Source organism: Sapajus apella, unplaced genomic scaffold, assembly GCF_009761245.1.
Source record: "Sapajus apella isolate SASKATOON/1434 unplaced genomic scaffold, GSC_monkey_1.0 scaffold6, whole genome shotgun sequence".
NCBI classification, from domain to species: domain Eukaryota; kingdom Metazoa; phylum Chordata; class Mammalia; order Primates; family Cebidae; genus Sapajus; species Sapajus apella.
The window spans coordinates 78,308,716-78,331,619 of NW_022436946.1; the positions used below are offsets into that span (position 1 = coordinate 78,308,716).

Here is a 22,904-nt window from a genome sequence, read left to right on the forward strand (position 1 = left end):
TTGTGATGCCAATTAGTCACACTCCCATGGTTTCTAAGTTCATATCTTCTTCCGCCTCTAGAACCATTGACTCTGTGTACCCACATTGGCATTTCTGCCTGCTGGAGAAAATGAACTAAAATTGCAGCAGGAGAGATTAAGCTGGAGGACCAGAAAGTAAATGGAAATTTTCCATTTTTGGAAAATACCATCAGCTCCCATCTGTTTTGGATGGTTTTCTAGGATGAGAATGATTCAGATATAGAGATGATGTCCCAATTGTGATAATAATCACATTTGGGTTTCTTCACCATTTTGCTCTTTCTCGGACCAGTCCATTTCAATTTCAGGTTCACTTTTCTGCTCTTTTGCCACACTGTCTCCCTCCTTTCCTAGGAAACCCCACTTAGGTCCCTTACCACTTAGCTCAGGAAGGACAAAACCTGACAGGAGCACCTACCAGTTACTTTCCGCATTTTCTATCCCCTAAGGAGAACATAAATTTTCTACCTCTGGGGGTCACCCTCCCCCTTTTCATCCTGAAGAGATATTCCTACCCAAAACCCTGTCAGCCCAACTCAGGAAGGGGCATTTATGCATGTTTTTCACCACTGGAACACCTAACTATCTCAGGTTTGCAGGCGCATATCAAAGATCTCTCTACTTAGAGAGGGTCCTACAAGTGTCCCACCCAAGGAGATGCTAAGACCACACAGACGAGCAGGGGCTCTTTTCTTTTCTTCCTTAAATCTCCAAAAGAATTATAGCAGTGTTTGATTCAGACAAAGGGGGAAGCATCGGTGTTCTCTCCTTTTTTAGTTGGTGGGGGGTCGCGGAAGGGTTGGAAATAGGTATTGGAGTGTTTTTGTTTCATCTCCTCCATTAACAGGCAGATGTAAATTCCCCTGGAGCAGAGCGATTATCCCCACATCTTAATCCTCAGATTTATCCAAGCAGAAGATGGGACTAAGTAAATCGTCTCCGAATTAGGGGTTGAGGGAGGTGGCGCAATTTATTTCCTTACCCTTCCATCTCCCAGTCTCAAACTGTGGCTCATGATCACTCCCTTGCCTCTATTCCGGATTGTTCTATTAAAACTACTCATTATAAGCATTCTGGGCCCTCCTCTTTTTGCTCTCCAGCCCACTGTCCCCTCAGGCTGACAAGGCACGAGGGTCCTTCTGCCTCTTCACCTTCTCATCAAATGAAGCTCTTCTGCGGCTCCTGTGTCACCCGCCTGTCCCCCCACTCCTCTGCCCACCCTCTCGCCGGGCTTCCCGCTCCCTCAGTAACCTCTAACGGGGTTCGCTTACGCGCCCACCAGCTCTCGGGGTGCTAGCGTGCCCGACGGTGTGCTTGGTTCCGGGCCAACAAACTTCCTCACGACCCTGCAGCGCCCTAGCTGGGCCGCGCGGCGCCGTCTCCCGGTTCCCCGGCGCGGCGGCGGCGGCGGCGCGGGCGCGCTCTCGGCGGTGGCCGCGGGACTCTGGCAGCTGAGGCGTCAGAGGCGGGGGGCCGCGTCTTCCTCACACCACTTCTGGGACGTTCCCGCGGTGGCGACGGCGGCGGCGGCGGTGGCGGCAGCGGAAACGAGGACGTCGGGGACGGCGGCGGCGCTCCGGCCGGCCGCGCTGCGCATGCTGCAGGGTAATTAAGAAGCAGGGCCGGACGCTCCGGGACGTGGCTGGGCTGGAGTCCCGGGATACCCGCCCGCGCCCGCGCCCGCGCCGCCCCGCAGAAGCCGCACTTGAGAGAAACATCCGCATGTAGAGTAGGTAACCCTGGGCTCCAGGGCAGCGTCTCTTAGCTTACACCCCTTAACTGGCTCCCTCGCTTCCAGGGCTAACACCGTCCAAAAAAAAAAAAAAAAAAAGCGCTCTAACGGCATGTATTGATACAGAGTTTGTTTTGCTCCTTTAATCCCACATTTTTTTTTTTGTAATGTATTTGATGTCTGTCTCTACCCGCTTCAACAGCGCTCGTAGTTCCGCTTCACAGACACACATAATCAGAAAAACCACCTAGAACTTAAGTGTAACGCATGAAGCCTGCATCATGTGAACATAGGTACACGAAGTACATGGTACGTAGCACATGAGAGCGGCCGTCTCCTGCCAAACGCTTTTGGTCCCGTCCTTGAGACACCTATGGGAACGTATGCAGGTGTGCATTATTTATCCACCTAAACATATTTCCATGTGTAGCACAGTTTTTACATTTTCCTGAAAAGCAGATGCACACAGATAACCAGAAACACGAGCAGATGACATGGCCCGGGCATATGTGAGAGGACATGTGAAGGGTCGGTCGCAAAGCCGCGCAGCTTACCTTGAATTCGTGTTTGAGCCCCTCAGAGGCGCAGTGGAGTCAGGACACGGCTGCGGCACCGCGGAGGAGTGAGCTCCCTGCGAGTGGGGAAGGGGGACGCATCTCTGTCCTTATTAGTCTCTCCCAGTGTGACCCTCCCACTCCGCGAGGACAGAGGACTCTGCAAGACAGTACTCAGCCAACTCAGGCACAGGTTTTCCTTAATGACAGCGATGTCGCGTTAGAGCTGGGAGGAATGCCTTTCAGGTTATGTTTTACTAGCGTTTCACAGATAAAATGACGGTTGGATGCAGATGCCTAGAGTTTCTCACTTCTGATTATGAAGTGTCTTCAAAGTATTATTGTATGTGGCAAACGTTCACAAGTAGGTAATTGGCTTTTTTAACGGTTGAGCTAAGAAAAGGTATCATTTATGTTTCATTTTTTCACTTTTATGTCAAGAGTTTATATAAAGTTAATTAGGCAGTCTGCCCACCTTCTAATCATGCTCATAAGTAAACGTTTGTATGGTTTGGTTTTTCTCAGTGTTCACAGAAGTATTTTGATTTTAAATACATCTTTCCATGGGTTGGTGCTAGCAGTCTTGGCTTTGGAACTCTTTTGGCATTCCTTTGAATATTTATTTGAAAGTGTCATTTTCCTGCAGATTTCTGTGTAGGTGCACATATGTGTGTGTAGAGAGAATATATATATATTTGTAGGCATATATAGTAAGTTTATATACATATATAGGAGGTATATATGGATATTTATAGGCATATATACATAGTTACATATACATATATAGTAAATTTATATACGTGTGTGTGTGTATGCATATGTTTGTGTATATGTGAGAAACAGAATGATTTATAGAATTCAGAAGAGTAAAAACCAGGCATTAGAGAAGAGATAAGATAAACTGGTTTAACATTTTTTATTTCAGTATCGCAACAGTGGAAGAAATAGGATAAATTATATTATTGATCCACAATGGTGAAAATCATCAAGCTTAAAAGTTACCTTAGAACCATATAAAATATACTTCACATATCAGGGCTCACAGATCACGGAATAATGAAATCAGGCAGGCAAAAAATAAAGATGTTAAGAAAAATTTTAAAAGATAGCTCCTTTCCACTTCATTGGAATGAAACCATTAACGTATCGCTCGTGTTTTTTAAACTTTAGAGTCCGACATTGATGGTGATGCAAACCATGTTTCAATGTCAGGATTCAAACCACCTGATATGTTTCCCTCTCATGTGATTTTCATCACTAATTTTTGGATGAGTGTGGAAAGAGGCCAAGGAGGAAGGATATTGCATGAGTCACGCTACTCAAATGGCCATTTGAAAAACATGATTCACAAGACTTTTGGTGATCATTCTCTATATTTTTGAAGTATTATCCCCTTTAATTTTTTTCTTTCTCTAAGCAGTTGTACTTTATATGCCTTTCCATCACTAGTGAATTGAACTAAGAGTATCCAGGCTTTATTTGTCAGATTATTAAATTCACCTTATTTACAGTTAATTGATACTATTTAAAGTAATGCTTTAAAACTACCTAACAGGAAGCCCACAATTTTGTCCCTAGTTTATTTTAGAGTTATTTTCTTAAACATTTTAATAATTTTATAATTGCTAAGATATTTATGAGAGAGTTAAATGCTTATATTTTTGTTTCTGTTTCAAAATGGCCCTTTTCTTATTCATAACATTGAAACAAACAAGATTTTGGAAGAAAGTGAGAAATGAATAAATAAAATTCCAAATTATTATTATCTGTTGCTTATTCTGTTTCTAAATACACCAACATCCCCAGGTCAACAAATATTTCTCTATTTATCTTTCAGGAAATGGTTTAAATATAGGCTGATTTCATGGTCACAAACTATTGTATACCTATGGTTTGCTTCTTTAGCTAATTCCTTTTATTGAATTTTAAAGTGAATTCAATTAGAATCTTTAACAAAACGCCTTTTATTTGTCTAAACCAAGTACAATTATAAATGATCTGGTTTTCCCCTTGCTTTTGAAGCTACTGCTGATAAACAAACATGTGAAACTACTAGGGGAATCTGACAGGACTCTAAATTTTAACAAACAGCTTGCAGCACACACCAAGTTCAGCTGTGTGCATGTATGTACTGAAAAAATTTAACAGATTTAAAAAACAAACTTCTTTCAACATTTGTGCCTAAAGGAAGATAAAATTAAATGTTTTTGTGTCATATGAGGGATAAATTCCATTGAAAACATTAAAAAAAAAACAACCTGTTCCATATTTGTAATGCCCCACTGATATAAATTTAACAATTTACAATTATCATTGTACCAATTTTGATAATTTGGATTCAATAAATTTTTTAAATATGTTTCTCCTTAGCCTTAGTTGTCAATCGCATCTGCTTTATGTCTGTTTCTTTTTTCTATACTGTACAGAAGTATAGAAAAATGTCATGTTGCTCTTGTTCCCTTTTGTAATGCCTTTCACTTTTCCCCCTTCATAGTTTCCATTTTTCAAGAAGAAAGAATTTCACCATTGCCCCCAGCTAACTTCTCAGTTACCACACCATAAGAGTGTTCATTCTTTATTGAATTTATGGGGCACAGCCATACATTACTCCCTTACATATCCCATTGAAATACTTCAATGCATCAGTAGTGGATGAACAGACGTTACTGTTAACTGTAATTACCAAATCTGACTTGTCATCCCTAGCATGCACTTCCCATTATATTCCTCTTTAGGCCAGCACTACGTATGATGTTCTTAAGGGTAAAAAAGAAAGTAGTTATATCAATTCTAAATTCTTAGTAATTGCCAAAAGTAAATTAGGGCATCTTTTTATTTTAAATGCTGTGTTTACCATTGTTTCTGAAAATAATTTTCTTCATAGAGAAAATAATATTCCACTGGTTGTGTTTAGGTTTGTTTTTCTTCCTAGAAGACATTCTAGCTCATGACATTTACTCAGTTTAGAAATGAAAGGAAGAGGTGATCATGGATGTGACTTTCACTTAGTTTATTAGATTCTCTTCCTAGGGATCAGTGACTCTGAAAGGAAATATGGGAAAAGACAAATGGCCTGGGAAAATGTTTATTAATATACATCCAGTTCTGAAAAATCGTTTGAGAGAGAGAGAGTGAAAGAAATACCCCAATAGAAAAATAGGCCAAAAAGCAAAGAGGCAATTTACAAAGGAAATAGAAAAGGTCAATAAATTTATAAAAAATATTCAATTTAATTAGTATGTAAAAATGCACATTTATAAAGGAACTATTTTCCTCTACCCATTCTGCCAAGATTAATATCACTGATTAGACTTGGTGTTAGTATAAAAGAAGAGCATTTTCAACAATTCCAGGAACATATAATAGTTCACTGTTTCTAAAGGGCAAATTAGCCATGTTTATTAAAAGCATTTAAAAAATGTGTATAGACTGCATCATAAACTCCCCTAAAATAGTAACTGTGGTTACTTATAGGTTGGGCTTATGATAATTTTGATTTTTTCTTTTTGGTTATATGTAATGTGTAAGTTTTCTACATTGAACATGTGTTATTGTTGTAGTAAAAGTATAATGAACATGAAAAAATGTGGTGTTTTATCTCCAACAAATTAATAAAGCAGTGGTATTAAGAGAGTCGAGAAACTGGCCTTTTAAATACAGCTTTCAATCATTTCCAACAAGAATATTCCAGGTAAAAATTAGTATGTAATTTAAGCCATTTAAACTGAGTCTAGCAATTTCACTGGGAAGCAGATGTTAATTAAACTGTTTATTTCTTCAGCATATATTCTTGAACACTTTTTAAACTAGCCACTTCAGAGTATACAAAGATACATTGAATGTAGGCCCCACTGCCTGGAGTTTAACATTGAGAAAAAAAAAGAAGACATGTATAAATATATAATAATAATAGGATATAAAAGTGCAAAATGTAATAAGCAAAGTAAATATAAGGTTCTAAATGAGTTTTAAGGTGAAGGGACTATGTTCAAATGTGGAAGCATCAAAGTAAAAAAAATTTCAGTGGGCAAAATCCATCCATTGTTTGGTAGACTAAATATACTTACAAATAATTATAGAGTCATAGTACTGGAGGGCCATTGTAACTAAATAATTATGAAATTATGGGTTTACTATTTATTTAATAAATGTTTGTTGAAAGAATCTGCAGAGAACAAGCCTACTTCTTATTCAGATGAAGAACATGAGATTCTTATTTTCTGCTGAATTAAAACCTTTTGCTGAATTCAGTCTTAAACAGTGTCACCCAATCTACTCTTATCAGTTCAGTTAAAGGTACATTTTACTACAACCAGATTTAATGACTTGTAACGGCAGAATGAGCGTGTCTCAGCATACTCATGTTGCTGCCTCCCCCCAAAATACGAAGTGGCTGTGGGAATTCTGCCAGCCATTCAAGGCTTACTTCAGGTGTTAGCTATAATGTGATTACTTTCCTGCCCTCCTCCCATCAGTCAAACCCTCTTATGCCCCTGAACAGCACAGAGCACAATTTGTGCCTCTTTAATGATGATCTACATTCCCTTGCCTTGTTTTAGAAATAGTTTTGTACTTTGTCCTCTGACTTAATTGTAAGCTCCTTGAGGACTGGAATTGGGTCCTCTCATTTTTAATAATACCTGGAACATCAAGTATGATGAATTCATTCTCCTTTATACAGTCTTCAAATATTCATTGAAGTGAAACCTGTAGAGGTTAAATAATCAAGGACATAAAATTTTCTAATAACGAAGTGTGGACTGAGTTTCACAGTTTGGAAAAAATGATGGGTTCCCTTTTGTGTTATATCTAAGGGAATTATTCTTCTGATAAAAGAGTCACAGGAAAAATTGTTCTCACCTATAAAAGACTCCCAGAGCAGAGACTCTAAGGACAGCAACACAGGAAGACAAGACTATCATCAATTGAAAACGTCCTCATCATATGTTCTCTTCATTCCTTTACCAAACTTAAGGTAAATTTACACTATCAATAATAGAGCACAACCCTGTTTAATCCCTTATTATTGTTAGAATATGAAAAATGATCTAACTCCTAAATGTTTTTAAACAACCAGTTCTGTCTACAACATTTTTTAAAAGAATAGTTCAACATTGGCACATCATAAATGATCGCTTGGCTCATATATTATGTCAAGTTTATGTCTATAAAATTGTGCTTCTTTTTGTTGTAACTTCTTTTTGCAACATTTATTTTCAATGTAGAATTTGTTTAGCTTATTCCATAATTCTCATAGAATCATTTTGTAAGAATCACCTTGTGCTAGCCTAGACACAGTGCTAAGTGCTTTACATATTTCATCTTTTTTTTTTACTCCTTCAGTAATTTTGTTGTACTATTTTTACAGTGTAATAAGGCTATGAACAAATCTCTGATGGAGTCAGGATTTGCACCCAGATCTGTCTCATTCCAAAGTTCAGGGTCCTATTCACTATGCTCTAGCATCTAGTCTTCAACCTCTTCCTCAATAAATGTTCTGCAAGCACCTGTTTGCAATTGAGAGCTACGACACCCAAAAGAACAGTTCAGTGGGGCTCAGTTCAGAGGCCTCAAAGTTACCTGGCAAAGTTACTTCATTCCCCTTATATTACAAAAAAGAAAAATATGTATACAACAAGAACTAATTTTAATGAAAAGAAAACCATAAATGAGTTGATTGGACCTAGAATTTTTTAATTCATATGCTGCAACATGCTTTAGTCTCTGCTGGCTTAAAAGAGAAAAAAATGACAACATAGCAGACTAGGCAAAGAGCTTTGCATAGTTGACTATTCAACTAAGGCAAAATAAGATAAATTGGACTTGACTCTGTTCTTTATCAAAGGTGACAGGTTTACCTGTGTTTTTGATATTTGAGGACATTCTTGCTGTCAAGTTATTTTACCAGAAACCCATTTTTACCCATTTGAAATGTAAACTTTTATGTTTATAAAAGCCCTTTTAAAGTAATTATGAGAAGTCATAAAACATAGCTAGTAAAGGAAATAATGATAGTTCATAAATCTATACTACTTTTAAATCACTTCAGATGTTAACCAAAATTTTTTTTCCATATAGAGCTGTTTTATTTTTAACAAAAACCTCATAATAACTTCTAGTGCTTCAGATAGCAACATTAAAACCTCTTAAGTCCACTATCTTTTATTCAAAGATTTGCTTGCATTGGCTGCCGGACAGAGGCTCTCATCCTAATCCTATCCCTAATCATGGTCACTGCTCAGCTGGTTCTGCTGTGGTGCCATCACTCAGTTTTGGCCCAACCCTTGGGATGCTAGCTACATCCAGAGCCAGCTGCCATCTGAGACAGAGCACTATGATATGAGTGCTTTTGTCCTTCAAAATTTGTATGTTCAAATCCGAACTCTCAAGGTGATAGTATTAGGAGATGAGGCCTTTGGGAAGTAATCAGGTCATGAGGGCAGAGATCGCACGAATAGGATTAGTGCCTTCATAAAAGAGGATCTGGAGTGGCCCTTTTCCTTTCCACTAAGTGAGAACATAGCAAGGAGATGGCCATCTATGAGGAAGCAGACTTTCATCAGACACTGAATCTGCTTTGATCTTGGACTTCCCAGCCTCCAGAACTATGAGCATTAAGTTTCTGTTGTTTACTGTGTGTATGGTTTTATGTTATAGCTGCTCAAATGGACTAAGATACAAAGGAAAGATCTGTTTTCTCCATCAGTGTCAGTCTGACGGTGGTTTGTCTTAGAATGACAGTTGCATAGAAGGTAACAAATGGTATTCTTAGACAGTATTCAGCTTTTTTCACTCAGGTATCATTAGCTATTGCAGCATAATAACCTATTCCAAAATTCAGTAGCTGAAAATAACCATTTGTTATTGCTCACAAGTTGGCTGGTTGAAATTCATCTGGTCTAGGCTGAGCTTGGCTGATCTCAACTAGGTTCTCTCATGTGTCTACCACCAGCTGGCAGGGCATAAGAGTATTGGCTGGTAGGAAGGTGGATTGCTTGCAAAAGTCATCTCTCCTCCACTTGGTCTCTCATCCTCTAACAGGCTAGCCTGGTCCAAGAGATCCCAGGGGTTTAAAACAGAATGAAAGCTAAAAGGCCTTTTGAGCTTGGGCTCAGAACTGACACACAGTCACTTCTACCAAATTTTATTGACCAAAGCAAGTCACAGGATAGGTAAAAGTCAAAGCTTCATCCCTTGACGGAACAAGCTTCAAAATCACATTGCATAGAGCACAGATACAAGAGGGTGATGAATTGGGGACATTGGTAATTTTCTGTGGTTAGGAGGATGCGCAAAAGGCATCTTCATTCAGCTCCTACCAGTGGTATGTCCCATATCTACTACTTAATGTCTCTTGCCTCCAGAAATGCCACTAAGCAACTATCAGTGCAGTTCTACAAGTCTTATCCCTCAGCTAATGCCAGTCACTTTCACATGAGATCATGGAAAGTGAAGAGATCCTCTACTTCATCCTCTCCCAGAAATGTGGAGAACTGGAATGTGGACATCCCTATCCTTTCCTTCTTAGAAACCATAAACTGTAGTTTCCACATGCCCTTCAGGCATCCCTCCTTCAGAAATCTCAAAAGAAGTAGGTCTTATCATTAGATTTCAGAAATACAAGCCCCAGGGGAGACAGATCCAATACCCCAAATATGGTGAGGAGAGACTCTTTGAGATCTCTTCAATCCTTTCTCTTCCAGAAGAACCCCTTTTCTTTTGCAGTTTCCACTGATTTGCTGGTGACAATGACTATTAAGCCAGTCTGCAAACCTTGATGGGCCTGAGAGGAAGGTACCAGAACTTTTTGCACCTAGCCTTTACAAATTTAGCATCAAAAACAAAACAAAACAAAACAAAAACCTGTTTGCTGTCTCCACAATAATGTGGTTCCAGTGGAGGTTGCAAGGGACAACTTTAGACAGAACTGCTGTAGAAGGCCTCTTGAAGGTGGTAATACTACAGCTGAAACCTGAATGCCAAAAAGGAGCCAACTCTGCAAAGATCAGTGGAAGATTGGGCACAATTGGGCCTGTTCAATGACCATAGAAATGGCTTCATGCCTGGAAGCAGGTGAGCAAAAGAGGGCATGGTAAAGGTAAAAGATGATATAGTCCGGGGCTGAATCCTGAAGGGTCTTTTAGAGTTCAGTGAGGAGTGTATATTGTACACTAACAAGGTAAGAATGTATTGGAGGGTTTGACCTGATTTTGTTTTAAAAAGATCACTGCCTTCTCTGTGGAGAATAGATTGTAGTGAGGCAAGAATACATTTAAAGAGACCATTCTGATGTTGTTGTTGTACCCAGGTGAGAGATGGTGATGGCTACAATGAGGATGATATTTGTAGAAGGTAGAAAGTAAACAAATTTGAGATACATTTTAGAGGTAGACTTGACAAGACTCACTGAAGGGCTGGATGTAAGGGCTGAAGGAAACAGAGAAGCTCAGAACAAATGTATATCTCAGGGATACAATAGACCTTTAAAATGGTTTGAGCCAATCATGTTTCTATGCTCCCTTTAATGCATAAAAATTAAATTAAAGTTGCTTTGTTTTCAAATGCTCATCCTTTAGAAAAGGGGGAAAGGAGAGAATATCCTATGTAAATGACATTCAAGGCCATGTGTTACAATTTGCCTTAGAGTGCCAAGCAGGGGCACGAGCCTTTCCAAATGCTTCCCTGTCACATTGTGAGGAGAAAGAGGGGCAGGGCACAGAAGCGGCAACTTAGAATTGCATGAGCTTCTCCAAGATGGAACAGAATGAAGAAGCAAGTTCTACAAGTGAAATCAGACTTTTCCCACAGAAGGTAGGTTATTAACAGCTTTTCTTGGTCCCTGAATCCGAACTGGAGTTGCTTTAGCGCTGAATGACTCCTGTTCAATCACCTTAGATAAACTGAGGAAAGGAGAAAAGAAGGCAGTAGGGGAAAAGTAGGGGATTCCAGAGAAAGAACTTCAGTAATGGACTTCTTTGCTCTTCATAAATCATAATTATAATTATGAGCACAGAGACTCTTACAGATATATAGACATGATAAGGACATTTAAACATTATATTTTAGACTTGTTTTATGGGCTTGAAGAAATAATCTAAAAATGTCTGTGTGGATTCAGTGTTTAGATTTCTTTTAGACTAAAGTCACTTGCATAAGACTTGGCAAAATACTATGTTAATAATCCAGTGATTTGAATATCAAATCAGTTATGTAAATGACCATATTTACTCACATAATTTCCTGGTACAGCAGCTAAGTTAATTAGTGAGTGGTTGAGGTCTGAGCCACTACTCAACCTCCTTTAGTCATCTTAGAGATTTCCCACTCTGTGTAAAGGACCAGATCTCTGACAATGCCGGGTTGCAATCAGTGGAAAAAATAGACATGATATCCTAACATTTCTTCCTTTATTTAATAATTCCTCATTGTTTGTGAGACTGTGGGTTTATTTTGGGAAAAGAGAACATAATAATAACCCAGTTATTAAAAATACTGGTATTTGGTATATTTTTTAAATATTGAAGTGCCATTAGTGTTCATATAGCCAATACTAAATTTAAAGTTAAAAATTGTCCGTATTTTAAAATCATGTATATATACATATGAAAACATAATTTTGAAATTATTTTCAAACAGCAAGATGGTATTCTTTAAATCATCAAAAGTAAATCAATTCTTAGGCCTTTTTGTGTCTTTCATCTTAATGAGTCTCTCCAAGGGCGTTGTCTGCAAAGAGAAGATCTTGGATGACTCCTGCCTCTTAGATAAAGAAGCTTTTCACTTAATGTATGCAGAAGGGTTTATATTGGGTGGCCAGACAATTTATTCCCAAACAGGAACATTTTCAAGAATGAAAGGAGGCTTTATGAATATTATAACAGGAATATAGGCATTAATGCCTGTCTGGTGACCCAAGATTCAGAGCATAAAACACACCAACAAGACATCAAAAGATAGAAAGGCCTAGGGTACTCACCTTTTTACTTAGTGTACTCACCTTTTTACTTTCAAAAATCTGATTTGGGACCTAAGTAACTGTGGATCAGTCTTGTAAGCTTTTGTGCAAATGTTGTTAATTGGCCATCTTATCCCTAAGGCACTGCCTCAGTGCCTATGTTACTGCACTGTGTATCTTACAATGCTAAAATAACTTCCTGGATGCTTGCAAGAGTTAAGTGTTTCTCTAAGCGCTTTCTACCAGAGCGTGACTTGTGCTCTAAGCAAAATTGAGTCTCCTGTTCTAACATCTCTTCGTTGTGAATTTAAGTTACTGTTACAGTTTTAAATACTGTTGACCAATTTCTTCATGGTTTTATATTGGCACCCATATAAATATCTTAATTAGTATCACAGGTACTTTTTAAATAGAAAGTTAAAAACCTCAGTCCTTTATTATATTACCACATGCTGTATACAAATAATGGACTTTAAAAATGAATTTATTTGTATGTGTGTGTGTGTGTTTTCTTCAGAGAATATTGAATACATTATTGGGCTTAAGGAAACCTCATAAAGAAGATGATGTACTATTAAAAAATTGGAAGGCATGTACAAGAGAGATCAAATACTATATAATACCAAGAAGAACCCATGCCCAAGTTGACGTCTTATAAAAAGAGGGGCATTTATAAGTTTCAGCTTGCAGCTGGCTTTGGTTAATACCTTGGTAATTTACAAGGTTGGAGCATTTGGCCTTCTGTTTTCATTGGAGGCACAAGAGAAAATAGAATATTTCTTCATCAAATAATCAAGCAAGAGGTTCTAATGACACAGAACTTTGTCTGTAATAGAATATATACATGACATATGTATATAAATATATATATGTCCCAATTCAACAAATATTTATTAAGATCCCCGAACAGTTTTTACATCTTTGGAAACAACCAAACAATAGGACAGGATTCCATGTTCCTTAGGTGAATTGTGATAGAAAAGTTAATTGAGATGGAGACAGTTCACAATCTTTCCATCAATACTTCTGGTTTAACCATTTACAGGTATGTATAATAATTCTTCTAGAAAAAAATGAATGCATTGTGATTTTTTTCCCTGTGCCAATGCTATGTTTTAATTGGAAGAGTTAGCTAAATTTCTGTGTATAACCTCCTATTAGCTTAGAAGAGTTGAAAACCTTCTGAAAATGATTCCTCACACGTCTAGCACTCAGTTGTTCAACAAATATCTGTTAGAAGGCATGCACCAGGTAGTATGGTGGTCACTGAGACACAAAAGTGAACAAAATAAATTTTCTTTCTTCATAGAGCTTGTATCCTAAGGGAAGAGATGGATAGTAATTGCAGAAATAAACAAATAATATAGAGTGTATCAGATGATAACACAAGTGATAAAAGAAAATAAAAGAAGGCAAGAGTTAGTGCGAGGATTGCTGTTGAAGGTAAGGCAGGGCGTGGGTTACTCTTTTACAAAGGGTGGTCAAGAATGCTTCGCTAGAAAGGTAACATTTGAACAGAAACCTGAAAGAAATAAAAGGGTGATCTATGGAGATACCTGGAGGCAAGAATATTACATGCAGAAGAAAAAGCTAGTATGAAAGTCCTGAGTTTGAAATGTGCTTGCTGTGTACAAGGAGCGCCATGAATGCCAGTGATGCTAAAATGGAGCAAACGAGGAGAACAGTAGGAGATGAGATCTGAGAGTGTGTTACCTCTAACTGCTACATGGTGATCTACTGTAGAAGACAAGCTGGCAATAGAAAGAAGTGTTCATTGTAGTCTACTTATCCTGTTAAATTCCTTCTAGGCTTTTTATTTTGAATCCTTGTGATAAAATTGTGTTATCTTCATATTGTATATGTAAAATAAAATTTCTTAACTGCTTTCTTGAGTTTTTTTTTAATTTACTTTTTGCCATGAGATACAATAACCACTCACCAAAGTGTCATTTGAAAGAGGAACAAGAATATTTATTCTTATTAATTCTGGAAATTATGTTTGATTACTGGAGTAGTGAAATATTTTCTTACTGATCTGCTATGTGAAGGAAAATATATTTCTCTCCTGTATATGCGGGTAATTATGTATATGTAATATGTACATTTGCATTTAAAAATCTATTTCTGGAATATGAAGAATTGAACCCCCTATATTACATAAAATCTTTAAAGATTCTGTACTCATTGGCAGTTGAGTTATGGATTTTGAGGAAGACAGAGTGTGTTTTCTTTCAGGGTAGGAAAAAACACCAAAGAAGAGGAAAAAAAAACCTCCAAAGGCAAAGAATATTTTTATTTTATATATGTCAATCAGTATCAATCTATCTATCTATATCTTCATATATCTAGGTTTACAGATTTTTACTTGTCCATGAAAAGATATTTTTTCTGTCTTTCTGCCTAAAACTTTAGGCATCATTAAATAATGATTATAAACAAGCTTTAGTGTTAGACCAAGCTGAGTTTGAGTCCCGCCTTTGTCACTTTCAGATAACTTAGCCTTGCTCTGAATATTTACCTCAAAGAGACTATAGGGATTTTCTGGTATAACGTATATGGCACTTTCAGAACAGAAACTGATATATAACAAATGCTCAACAGAGCATAGTAATTATCATTTCCTTACATCTTTCCTATTCTTCCAATTCCTATGCTCAACCAAACACTATTTTCTATTAGTCTTTCACCAAAAGTGTATAAGTTCTGTCCCTTTATCTATATTTCTAATACAATTAGCCAAATTACTCATTTATTCATTCAACAGTACTTAATGAACACCTGCCCTGTGCCATTGACTGTACTAGAAGACAAGTAAAGCAGCAAAAAAAGAGAGGTGCCATGAGGTTTTCAGTCTAAGTCATAGTCCCTTAAATACTAAATTTGGATAAATGTCTTCACAGTACCTAGCATAGTACTAAACATGGAGGATATTTAAAAATAGCCATAACTTAGGTCTTGTAGAATTAGAAAAGAATCTAGAGATAATCTTGCATAAACCTCTTTTAATTACAGTTTATGGCTAAGCACAGCTCAATATTGTAAGGTGATGCTTCAAGTAGTAAGAGCAAAGTAGTTTTTTATCTCAATAATAGACCTCTTTATTTGGTAGATGAGAAACAGCGACATATGGAGTTTATATTGTCCAATGCTAGAATGGTAGTTAGATTCAGAGATGGGATTGGAAGTCACTGGAGTTACCAGACATGAATTTGAAAATAACTATGAATAATATGTTCAAGAAATTATAGAGGAAAAGATTAAGAGTTTTTAGCAAAATAGAAATGTGACAAATAATCAAGTGAAAATTCTGGAAGTAAAAAATAGAAAACCACATGCACAATAATTGAAGGTAACTCAATAAATGAGTTTAATTAATTAGACAGAGTAGAAGAGAATATTGGTGGAATTGGAAAAAAAGTCAGTAGAAATAACCAAACAAATGTGTGAAGACCAATGAATAGAAGACAGCCAGAGTCATCTGAGACAAAATGTAAGGTCTAACTTATGTGTAATTAGAGTCCCCCATGGAGAAGATATAAAGAATAGATCAATAGTATATTTGAAGAGAAAATGGCCAATATTTTTTCAAGGTGGATAAAAGATATAAAGCTACAAATTCAAGAAATGGTATAAAATCAGAGAGATAGATATAAGGAAAACCAAATACATGCACATCATAGTAAAACTTCAGAAAATTATAAGCCTGTGGAGGGAGATAAAAGACATAATTGCAAATGAGCAACATAAAACTGACAGCTTCTCTGAAAAAGTAATACTAGCCAGAAGACTATGGTATGAAGTCTTTAAAGTGTTGAAAAGAAATAATAGCCAACCTAGAATTCCAGACCCCTATATTATCCTCTATAGTAAAGAGAAAATAAAAGCATCTCCAAATTAGCATCTCCAAATTAACAAAAGAAAGATATTTAACAATGATCCTAACTGAAAGCACTAAAGGGAGTTTGTTAGACAGAAGGAAAATAATCCTGGAAGGCAGCATAAAAATTCACGAAAGAAGGAAGATCAATAGAAAGATATATAAATGAGTAAAGCAAAATAAATTTTGACTGGCAAAACAAAAATGTAATAAACTTTTGAGTTTAAAATGTATAGTATGATTTTAAATATATATATATATAGTTATAGATAGATAGATAGATGTACACACACTACATACATAACAGCACAAAAGAAGATAAAGTGTTCATAGGTCATTACATTGGTGGTAGTAAAAGGACTGAAGTTTACGGAACTCTAATAAGTTTTCATTTTTTATGCTTTAAGATATTCACTTTGAAATAACAAAAGAATACATAGCTAATGGAATAATAAAGGCTAAAATAAAATTTTAAAAAGACACTAAAAAATAAAGTATATAAGGACTTGAAAGAAAAAATAGAACTCTCATTCATCATAGATAACAATTAAATGGCAGAAAATTTAAAAGAATTTTTAGATATACTACTAGAATTAATACATGAATTCAACAAGATTGATCATCAATATATAAAAATTAATTGTATTTCTCCACTGAAAACGTATAGATATAAAATAACATTTTCTTTTAAAAATTTATAGCAATAAAATGCAAAAATACCAAGGAATAATTTTAATCTGATTGTGCAAAGCCTTTACATAGAAAAAAAATACAAAAATAAGAGAAGTCATTTTAAATGCCTAAATAAATGGAGGTGTATATTTATGATTTGGTAAACTTGGTATTGTAAAGATAACAATTTTTCACAAATTAATCTATTTATCTATTATCCCACTCAAAATCTCAGAAGTTATAAGTGTATGAGCATCAACCAACAAGCAGGTTTCAAAATGTATATAAAAATACAAAGAACCAAAGCAATCTTAATGATGAAGAAAGCTAACTTCCAAAATTCAAGATTTATTGTAAAGCTACAGTAATTCAGACTGTTAAGTATTGGTACAAAATAGACAAACAGAACACAATTGAGGATTTAGAGGCAAACCCATATATATGTGATTTATGTCAAATGTGGCACACGGGGCAGGAGAAAACGGAGAGTCTATCATAACATGTTTTTAATAAATGATGAAAGGTGACTATAAATGTAGAAGGTGAGTCCTACATGACACCATATTTCTAAAAAGTCAACTTCTATTGGATAATACATCTAAATATAAAGCAGAAAGCAAAGCTTCTAAAATATAACATCACAAAATATGTTTACTACCTAGTGATAAGCAAAGATTTTTAAACAAAACACACAAAAATATACTCATCAAAAAATGAGTGAACTTTGCTTTATATTTAAAGTAACCTTTCAATTTAAAATTTCATCTTTCTAATTAGATTTTCTCTAATTTTTACTACTACAATGCTTTGCACAAAGTAGGTATTTTTTAAACAATCTTATTGTGTTTATTATTTTGCTTTTGCTCAATAATCCTTTCTTTTTCATAACTTTTATATTTTGTGAAATATTTATTAATGCAACAAACTTTTAAAATGCATTATTTATGTTCTTATTTATGAGATATCCCACCAGATGATAATGCTCTGTTTCCATGGAATCTTCGTAACAACATTTTGAAAGAAGTCTAAAACCAAATCTCTCATATACTCATTATTTATAGATCATAGATTACAGAGTTTTAGAATATAGAAAACTTGAATGAGGGATTATATTGGATGATATCTGTAAAGAAAACTGGGGCTCAGAGATACTCAATTCTGTCCCCACAGCAATTTTCTTTCTTTATACATTTTAGCCATTAAATAAATAGTCTGACTACACTGTTAGTATTTGGAAACTAGAAAAATAATGGCTGAAACCCCTATGATTCTGACATTATCTTTTTTCTTAAAAAATGTGTATTTGTCATTAGGTATAACAGTAACATTTATAACATATTAAAATGACTTTTTTCCTTTAAAAATGTAAAGAAACATTTTGCTTTAGTCCTAAATGCCTTCATAATACTTAAACAATTAGGTATATTTAATCATTCTCCTACTTTGGAATACTTAGGTTGTTTTTACATTTTTACTACTAAAAAACATGATCAACATATTTGGGAACCAGAGTTTTCCATATTTGAGGTTACTTCTTTAAGTTATATTCCTGAAAACATCTACCTTCTTATGAATACTGCTAAATTACTAAAACACACACACACACACACACACACACACACACACACAGAGTTTACAATTTCACCAGCAATAAAAAATATGTTCTTTCAATAATGAGATGGAGTCCTTTTATATTTATATAAATCATATGCATGATTTATCTCTACTGAAACTAAAATGAATATTTTCCACATTTTTTTATTTCTTTTGTAAATTTTCTATTTGTATTTGTTTCTACATAAATAATATATTTCAGTGGTTTTGCCCTATTTATTACCTATTTTTCTTTCAATCATATATGTATCTGGTATAAGCAGAATATTCATCCTATACATGCTATATTTATTAAAACTTTTTTTTCTACTTTCTTCTTTCATCTTTGCTACTATTTCCATTGCAAGGCGACCTAGTTTTAAAAAATTATAATCTTTACTAAATCTAGCTAGACAAAAAGGCAGCCTAATAAGGTTCAAGTTCATCCTTGTATGACACTAACATCACATAAGAGATCTCAGCTAAATGTCTACGAGTAAATTAATTGGCCCCCTGCTAGTGGCCAATAGTATAAATTTACATTTAAAGCTAATTCATTGGTTTGTGTATCAGGATTTACACATACCACAACTTGGATGTGGATATAATGTGACTTCTTTATTTCTCTATAACTGATCTAATCTTTACAACCCTACCCACTCACACACTAGGAAGTAGGTTTAATACTGAATTTGGTTTTCAAATATTAGCACAGTCCAGTTATCTGAAGCAATTACAAGGGGTGATCCTACAATAATTCTGCAAAATCATTTCATTTTCCTTTCTCTACTTATCTTCAAGATGGCATTTGAATGTGTGGGAGAGAACTGTAAATCACTCGATGGCATTGGGGAAAAGGGAGAATGCTGGCCTCATGCTAGTCCTTGGATATGCACTGACTGACCAGCCACTGAACTTAGTCATTTAATTGATGGTGAAAGTAAAAACACAAAAACCAGTACAAAGCGAGTACCTAAGAATACGGACATGACTATAAACTACCAGTATAATCATAATCTTCATGCTGGCTGACTCACAGCTCTGCACCTGCTGTTAATGTCTGATGTTAATAAACCCCTTGTCTATCCCCTCTCAGCTTATTAAGGATCCAGTGGTTTCTTTCAGCTGACTGGGTCTCCCTAGCCTAGTGCTACAAATCCCTCTCTTACCTTGCCTTCCCAGTTCTCTGCACAAACCTCTGGGCAATGGAGGCAGGCTTTCCACTACATTATAACCCAATTCTTCTCGAGAAGACATCTACTGTCTCCTATTTTTTTTCCTGGAACTGTAATGGTGACCTTCATGTTGGAAGAGAAAACCAGCTTATAAATAAAGGGAAAAATCAGGAATTCGTATTTTTTTAATATTATATACAATGATGAAATACAAAAAGTAATGTCTCATAAATACTAGAATACTAAGACTTCATGTGTGTTTTAAAACAATGAATTAAACTACTTAAAACCTTTGTTTCCTTTATATCAACCTGAGACTACAGAGAAAATTTCTTATAAACTTGCTTTCAGAGGCTGTGTGCGCCCTTCATTCTAATACAAACCTATATTATTATTTTTTTTAGTTGTTGAGACAGTTTCACGCTTGTTGCACAGGCGGAGTGCAGTGGCACAATCTCAGCTCACTGCAACCTCTGCCTTCCAGGTTCAAGGGATTCTCCTACCTCAGCCTCCCAAGTAGCTGAGATTACAGGCGCCTGCCACCACAACAAGCTAATTTTTTGTATTTTTAATAGAGACGGGGTTTCTCCATGTTGGCTAGGCTGATCTCAAACTTTTGACTTCAAGTGATCAACTCATCTCGGCCTCCTAAAGTGCTGGGATTACAGGTGTGAGCCACTGTGCCTGGCCGAACCTACATTCTTGAGGCTAGTCATTTGACACCCAAATCAATATCATATATGGAAAATAAAACAAGTCAGTAGAAGTCACCTATCATTAAGTATACTAAAATCACCTGAATTTGAGAGTAAGGTAGACTTTAATTTTTTTTTTTCCTATTCAAATCTTTCTTTTGGTAACGTCATCTGGTTTTCCTTTCAGTTACCAAGTCTTCCCCACTTTCAGTCTACATTGTTTAAATGAAGCTGACCATAGCTCTCTCATCCTGGAGTAGTCGTGTGACATAGCCCTGCACAGTGAGCATAGTCTACTTCCTTGGTCATAGCAATTGGTTCAAAGGTGTGAGCGTGATCCAAGTCATCCAGTGATATTAGTGTTGGGATTTTATTGGGATAATTCAGAAGATAAACCGTTTTTCACTGGAATAGTTAGCAGTAAGTCTAGAGTTTTCTGGAGGCCACCTCAGATAGATAGCTTACTCTTGGAAGATAGCCAACACAAAACAAACTAGAGCTAGGGATAAAAAGAGAAAGATGACTTCATTTGACTAAATTTAGCAAGCCCTGAAGCAGGATGAAACCTTAGAATTTTCTGTCATGTTAGTCAATGAATTCTCTTTTTGTTGTTGTTGGTTTAGTTAACTTGAATTTAAATTTCTATTAGTTGCAGATAAAAAGACTGCTGAGTAATGTAGACTGTACTGTTTCTACTGCATACCACACCATTGCCAAGAGTATCCACCTCCCTTATAGTTTAGATTCTTTCCAGAGGGCTAAATTTAGATTTATGAGGAAATATTTTGTATGTCATTGATACACGTAAGAGAAATAGAGTTTCTGTTTATTATTTCTCTGAAGATATTATTGTAATTGAGTAAAGAATGATGTCCTGGCTAATTGTGCAACAATTAACAACAAACAAAGCAAAACAAAACAGCAAATAGTAACAACTTGACTAGAAATTACACACTAACCTCTGCTGGTTGTTTGGAATGCCAAAAGGAACAGTTTTTTGCTACTTCAAATATAAATGCAACTCTAGTGATAGAAATTCCATCATATCAGGAATAGTCAATATTTTAAATATGGTGGTAAAATATCAAAATGTATAAATCTTGAAAGTTTTTAATGGTATTTGCTTAAAAATTATTTAAAAATTGTATTCTAGTGCATTTTTGTATATTCCTAGATTATAAGCCAATTTACTAATTTTAAATAGCAGCCACAACCTTTAACCAGTATAAAAATTGCCTTTGTCTAGATTAGGACTTCTGTAAATTCTGCAAAATAAAGATTTCCATTTTTTTGCAGCTTTGATGGCTCAGGCCCCAGTGATCCTCCCACTTCAGCCCCTGAGTAGTGGGCACCACTGCTGTGAGCCACCACACCTAGCTAACTTTTAAAAAAATTTTTGTAGAGATGCAGTCTCACTAGGTTGTCCAGGCTAGTCTCAAACTTCTGGGCTCAAGCAATCATCCCATCTTGGCCTCACAAAATGCTTGGATTACAGGCATGAGCTATGACATCCAGCCAAGATTTTCATTTTTAATAATTCAAGCATAGAGACATTTGGGGCATCCAGATCATAGATATAACTATCAGCAAAATTTTAGTGTTCTGGAGTATTTCAGAAATAGTATTCACCTTAAAAATATACCATATGTTCTACCTTTGAAGGGCTGATGGATGGAAGGATAGTCTAGTTGTGTTACCAAAATTTGGGGGGCACACTAAACACCATCACCCTGTAATTATAGCATATGCATTATGTGTTGAACCATGTACACTCTATTTTACAAATTAGATATGCTAGACCTGTTTCGAAGTCGGCTTTATGAATAATAATTCTGTGTAGTCTCATTAAGAAAAAAAATTGAAAGTGTTCATGTTCTTATTGCTATTTATATTTTTGAAAGACAACAATAAAAATAAGTTTTAATAAAATGGAGACGTTATCATCAAAATTTTAATATGAGAAACTTAGCATTATAAAAATAAACCAAGTGTTGAACTGGGCTTTTACTATATTTAAATTCAACCTAATTTTAAAGAGACTTGGAGTCAACACTGAGTGTCTGAATTCATTAATAAAGCTACACACTACTTTATTTTCACTCCATGAAACTCAGTGGGCAATGTATGCTAAACAATAGCTTCATATCTTCCTTTAATAAAAATTGACTGTCAGAATTGGGAGTTTCTTTTATGAATAATTGATAAAAACAACACATATGCCTTCCTAAAGTGACTTAAATTACACTAAATTGAAGCAGCAAAATTAGTATTACTGCAAATTTCAAACTTTCTTTAAAAGAGAAACAATATTTAAAAATTATAATAAAATGTAGCATTGTATTTATTTATTTTGTGAAACACTGTGCTGAAATTTTTTTTTGTTTTTTGAGATGGAGTCTCACTCTGTCACCCAGGCGGGAGTACACTGGCATAGTCTCGGCTCACTGCAACCTCTATTTCTCGGGTTCAAGCGATTATCCTGCCTCAGCCACCGAGTAGCTGGGATTAGAGGAGCCTGCCACCACACCCAGCTAATTTCTTGTAGAGATGGAGTTTCACCATGTTGGCCAGGCTGGTCTCCAACTCCTGACCTCGTGATCCACCCACCTTTTGCAAGTGACTGTAACTAC

General features: G+C 35.9%; 1 protein-coding gene and 1 long non-coding RNA gene across 5 annotated transcripts in view; one reads left to right on the forward strand and one right to left on the reverse strand.

Moving 5' to 3' along the window:
- The window catches only part of COL19A1 (collagen type XIX alpha 1 chain), a 340,055-nt gene extending 337,446 nt beyond the window's left edge, over nucleotides 1-2,609 (reverse strand). The window contains exon 1 of one of the 3 annotated variants that reach the window (XM_032275604.1): nucleotides 2,308-2,609. Coding sequence is in view for 1 of the 3 variants with exons in the window: in XM_032275606.1 (XP_032131497.1) it covers nucleotides 1,004-1,093 (90 nt within the window). In the remaining 2 variants the exon portion in view is untranslated. Of the gene's footprint in view, nucleotides 1-1,003; nucleotides 1,235-1,292; nucleotides 1,513-2,307 lie in introns of those variants that run through there. The other 2 variants (XM_032275605.1, XM_032275606.1) reach the window with 2 other exon arrangements.
- Nucleotides 1,516-22,904, forward strand: part of LOC116549773 — a 69,245-nt gene continuing 47,856 nt past the window's right edge. Inside the window, exons 1-2 of one of the 2 annotated variants that reach the window (XR_004268053.1) lie at nucleotides 1,516-1,750; nucleotides 7,122-7,282. This is a non-coding gene — a long non-coding RNA (uncharacterized LOC116549773). The remainder of the gene's footprint in view (nucleotides 1,751-7,121; nucleotides 7,283-22,904) is intronic. The other variant, XR_004268054.1, reaches the window with a different exon arrangement.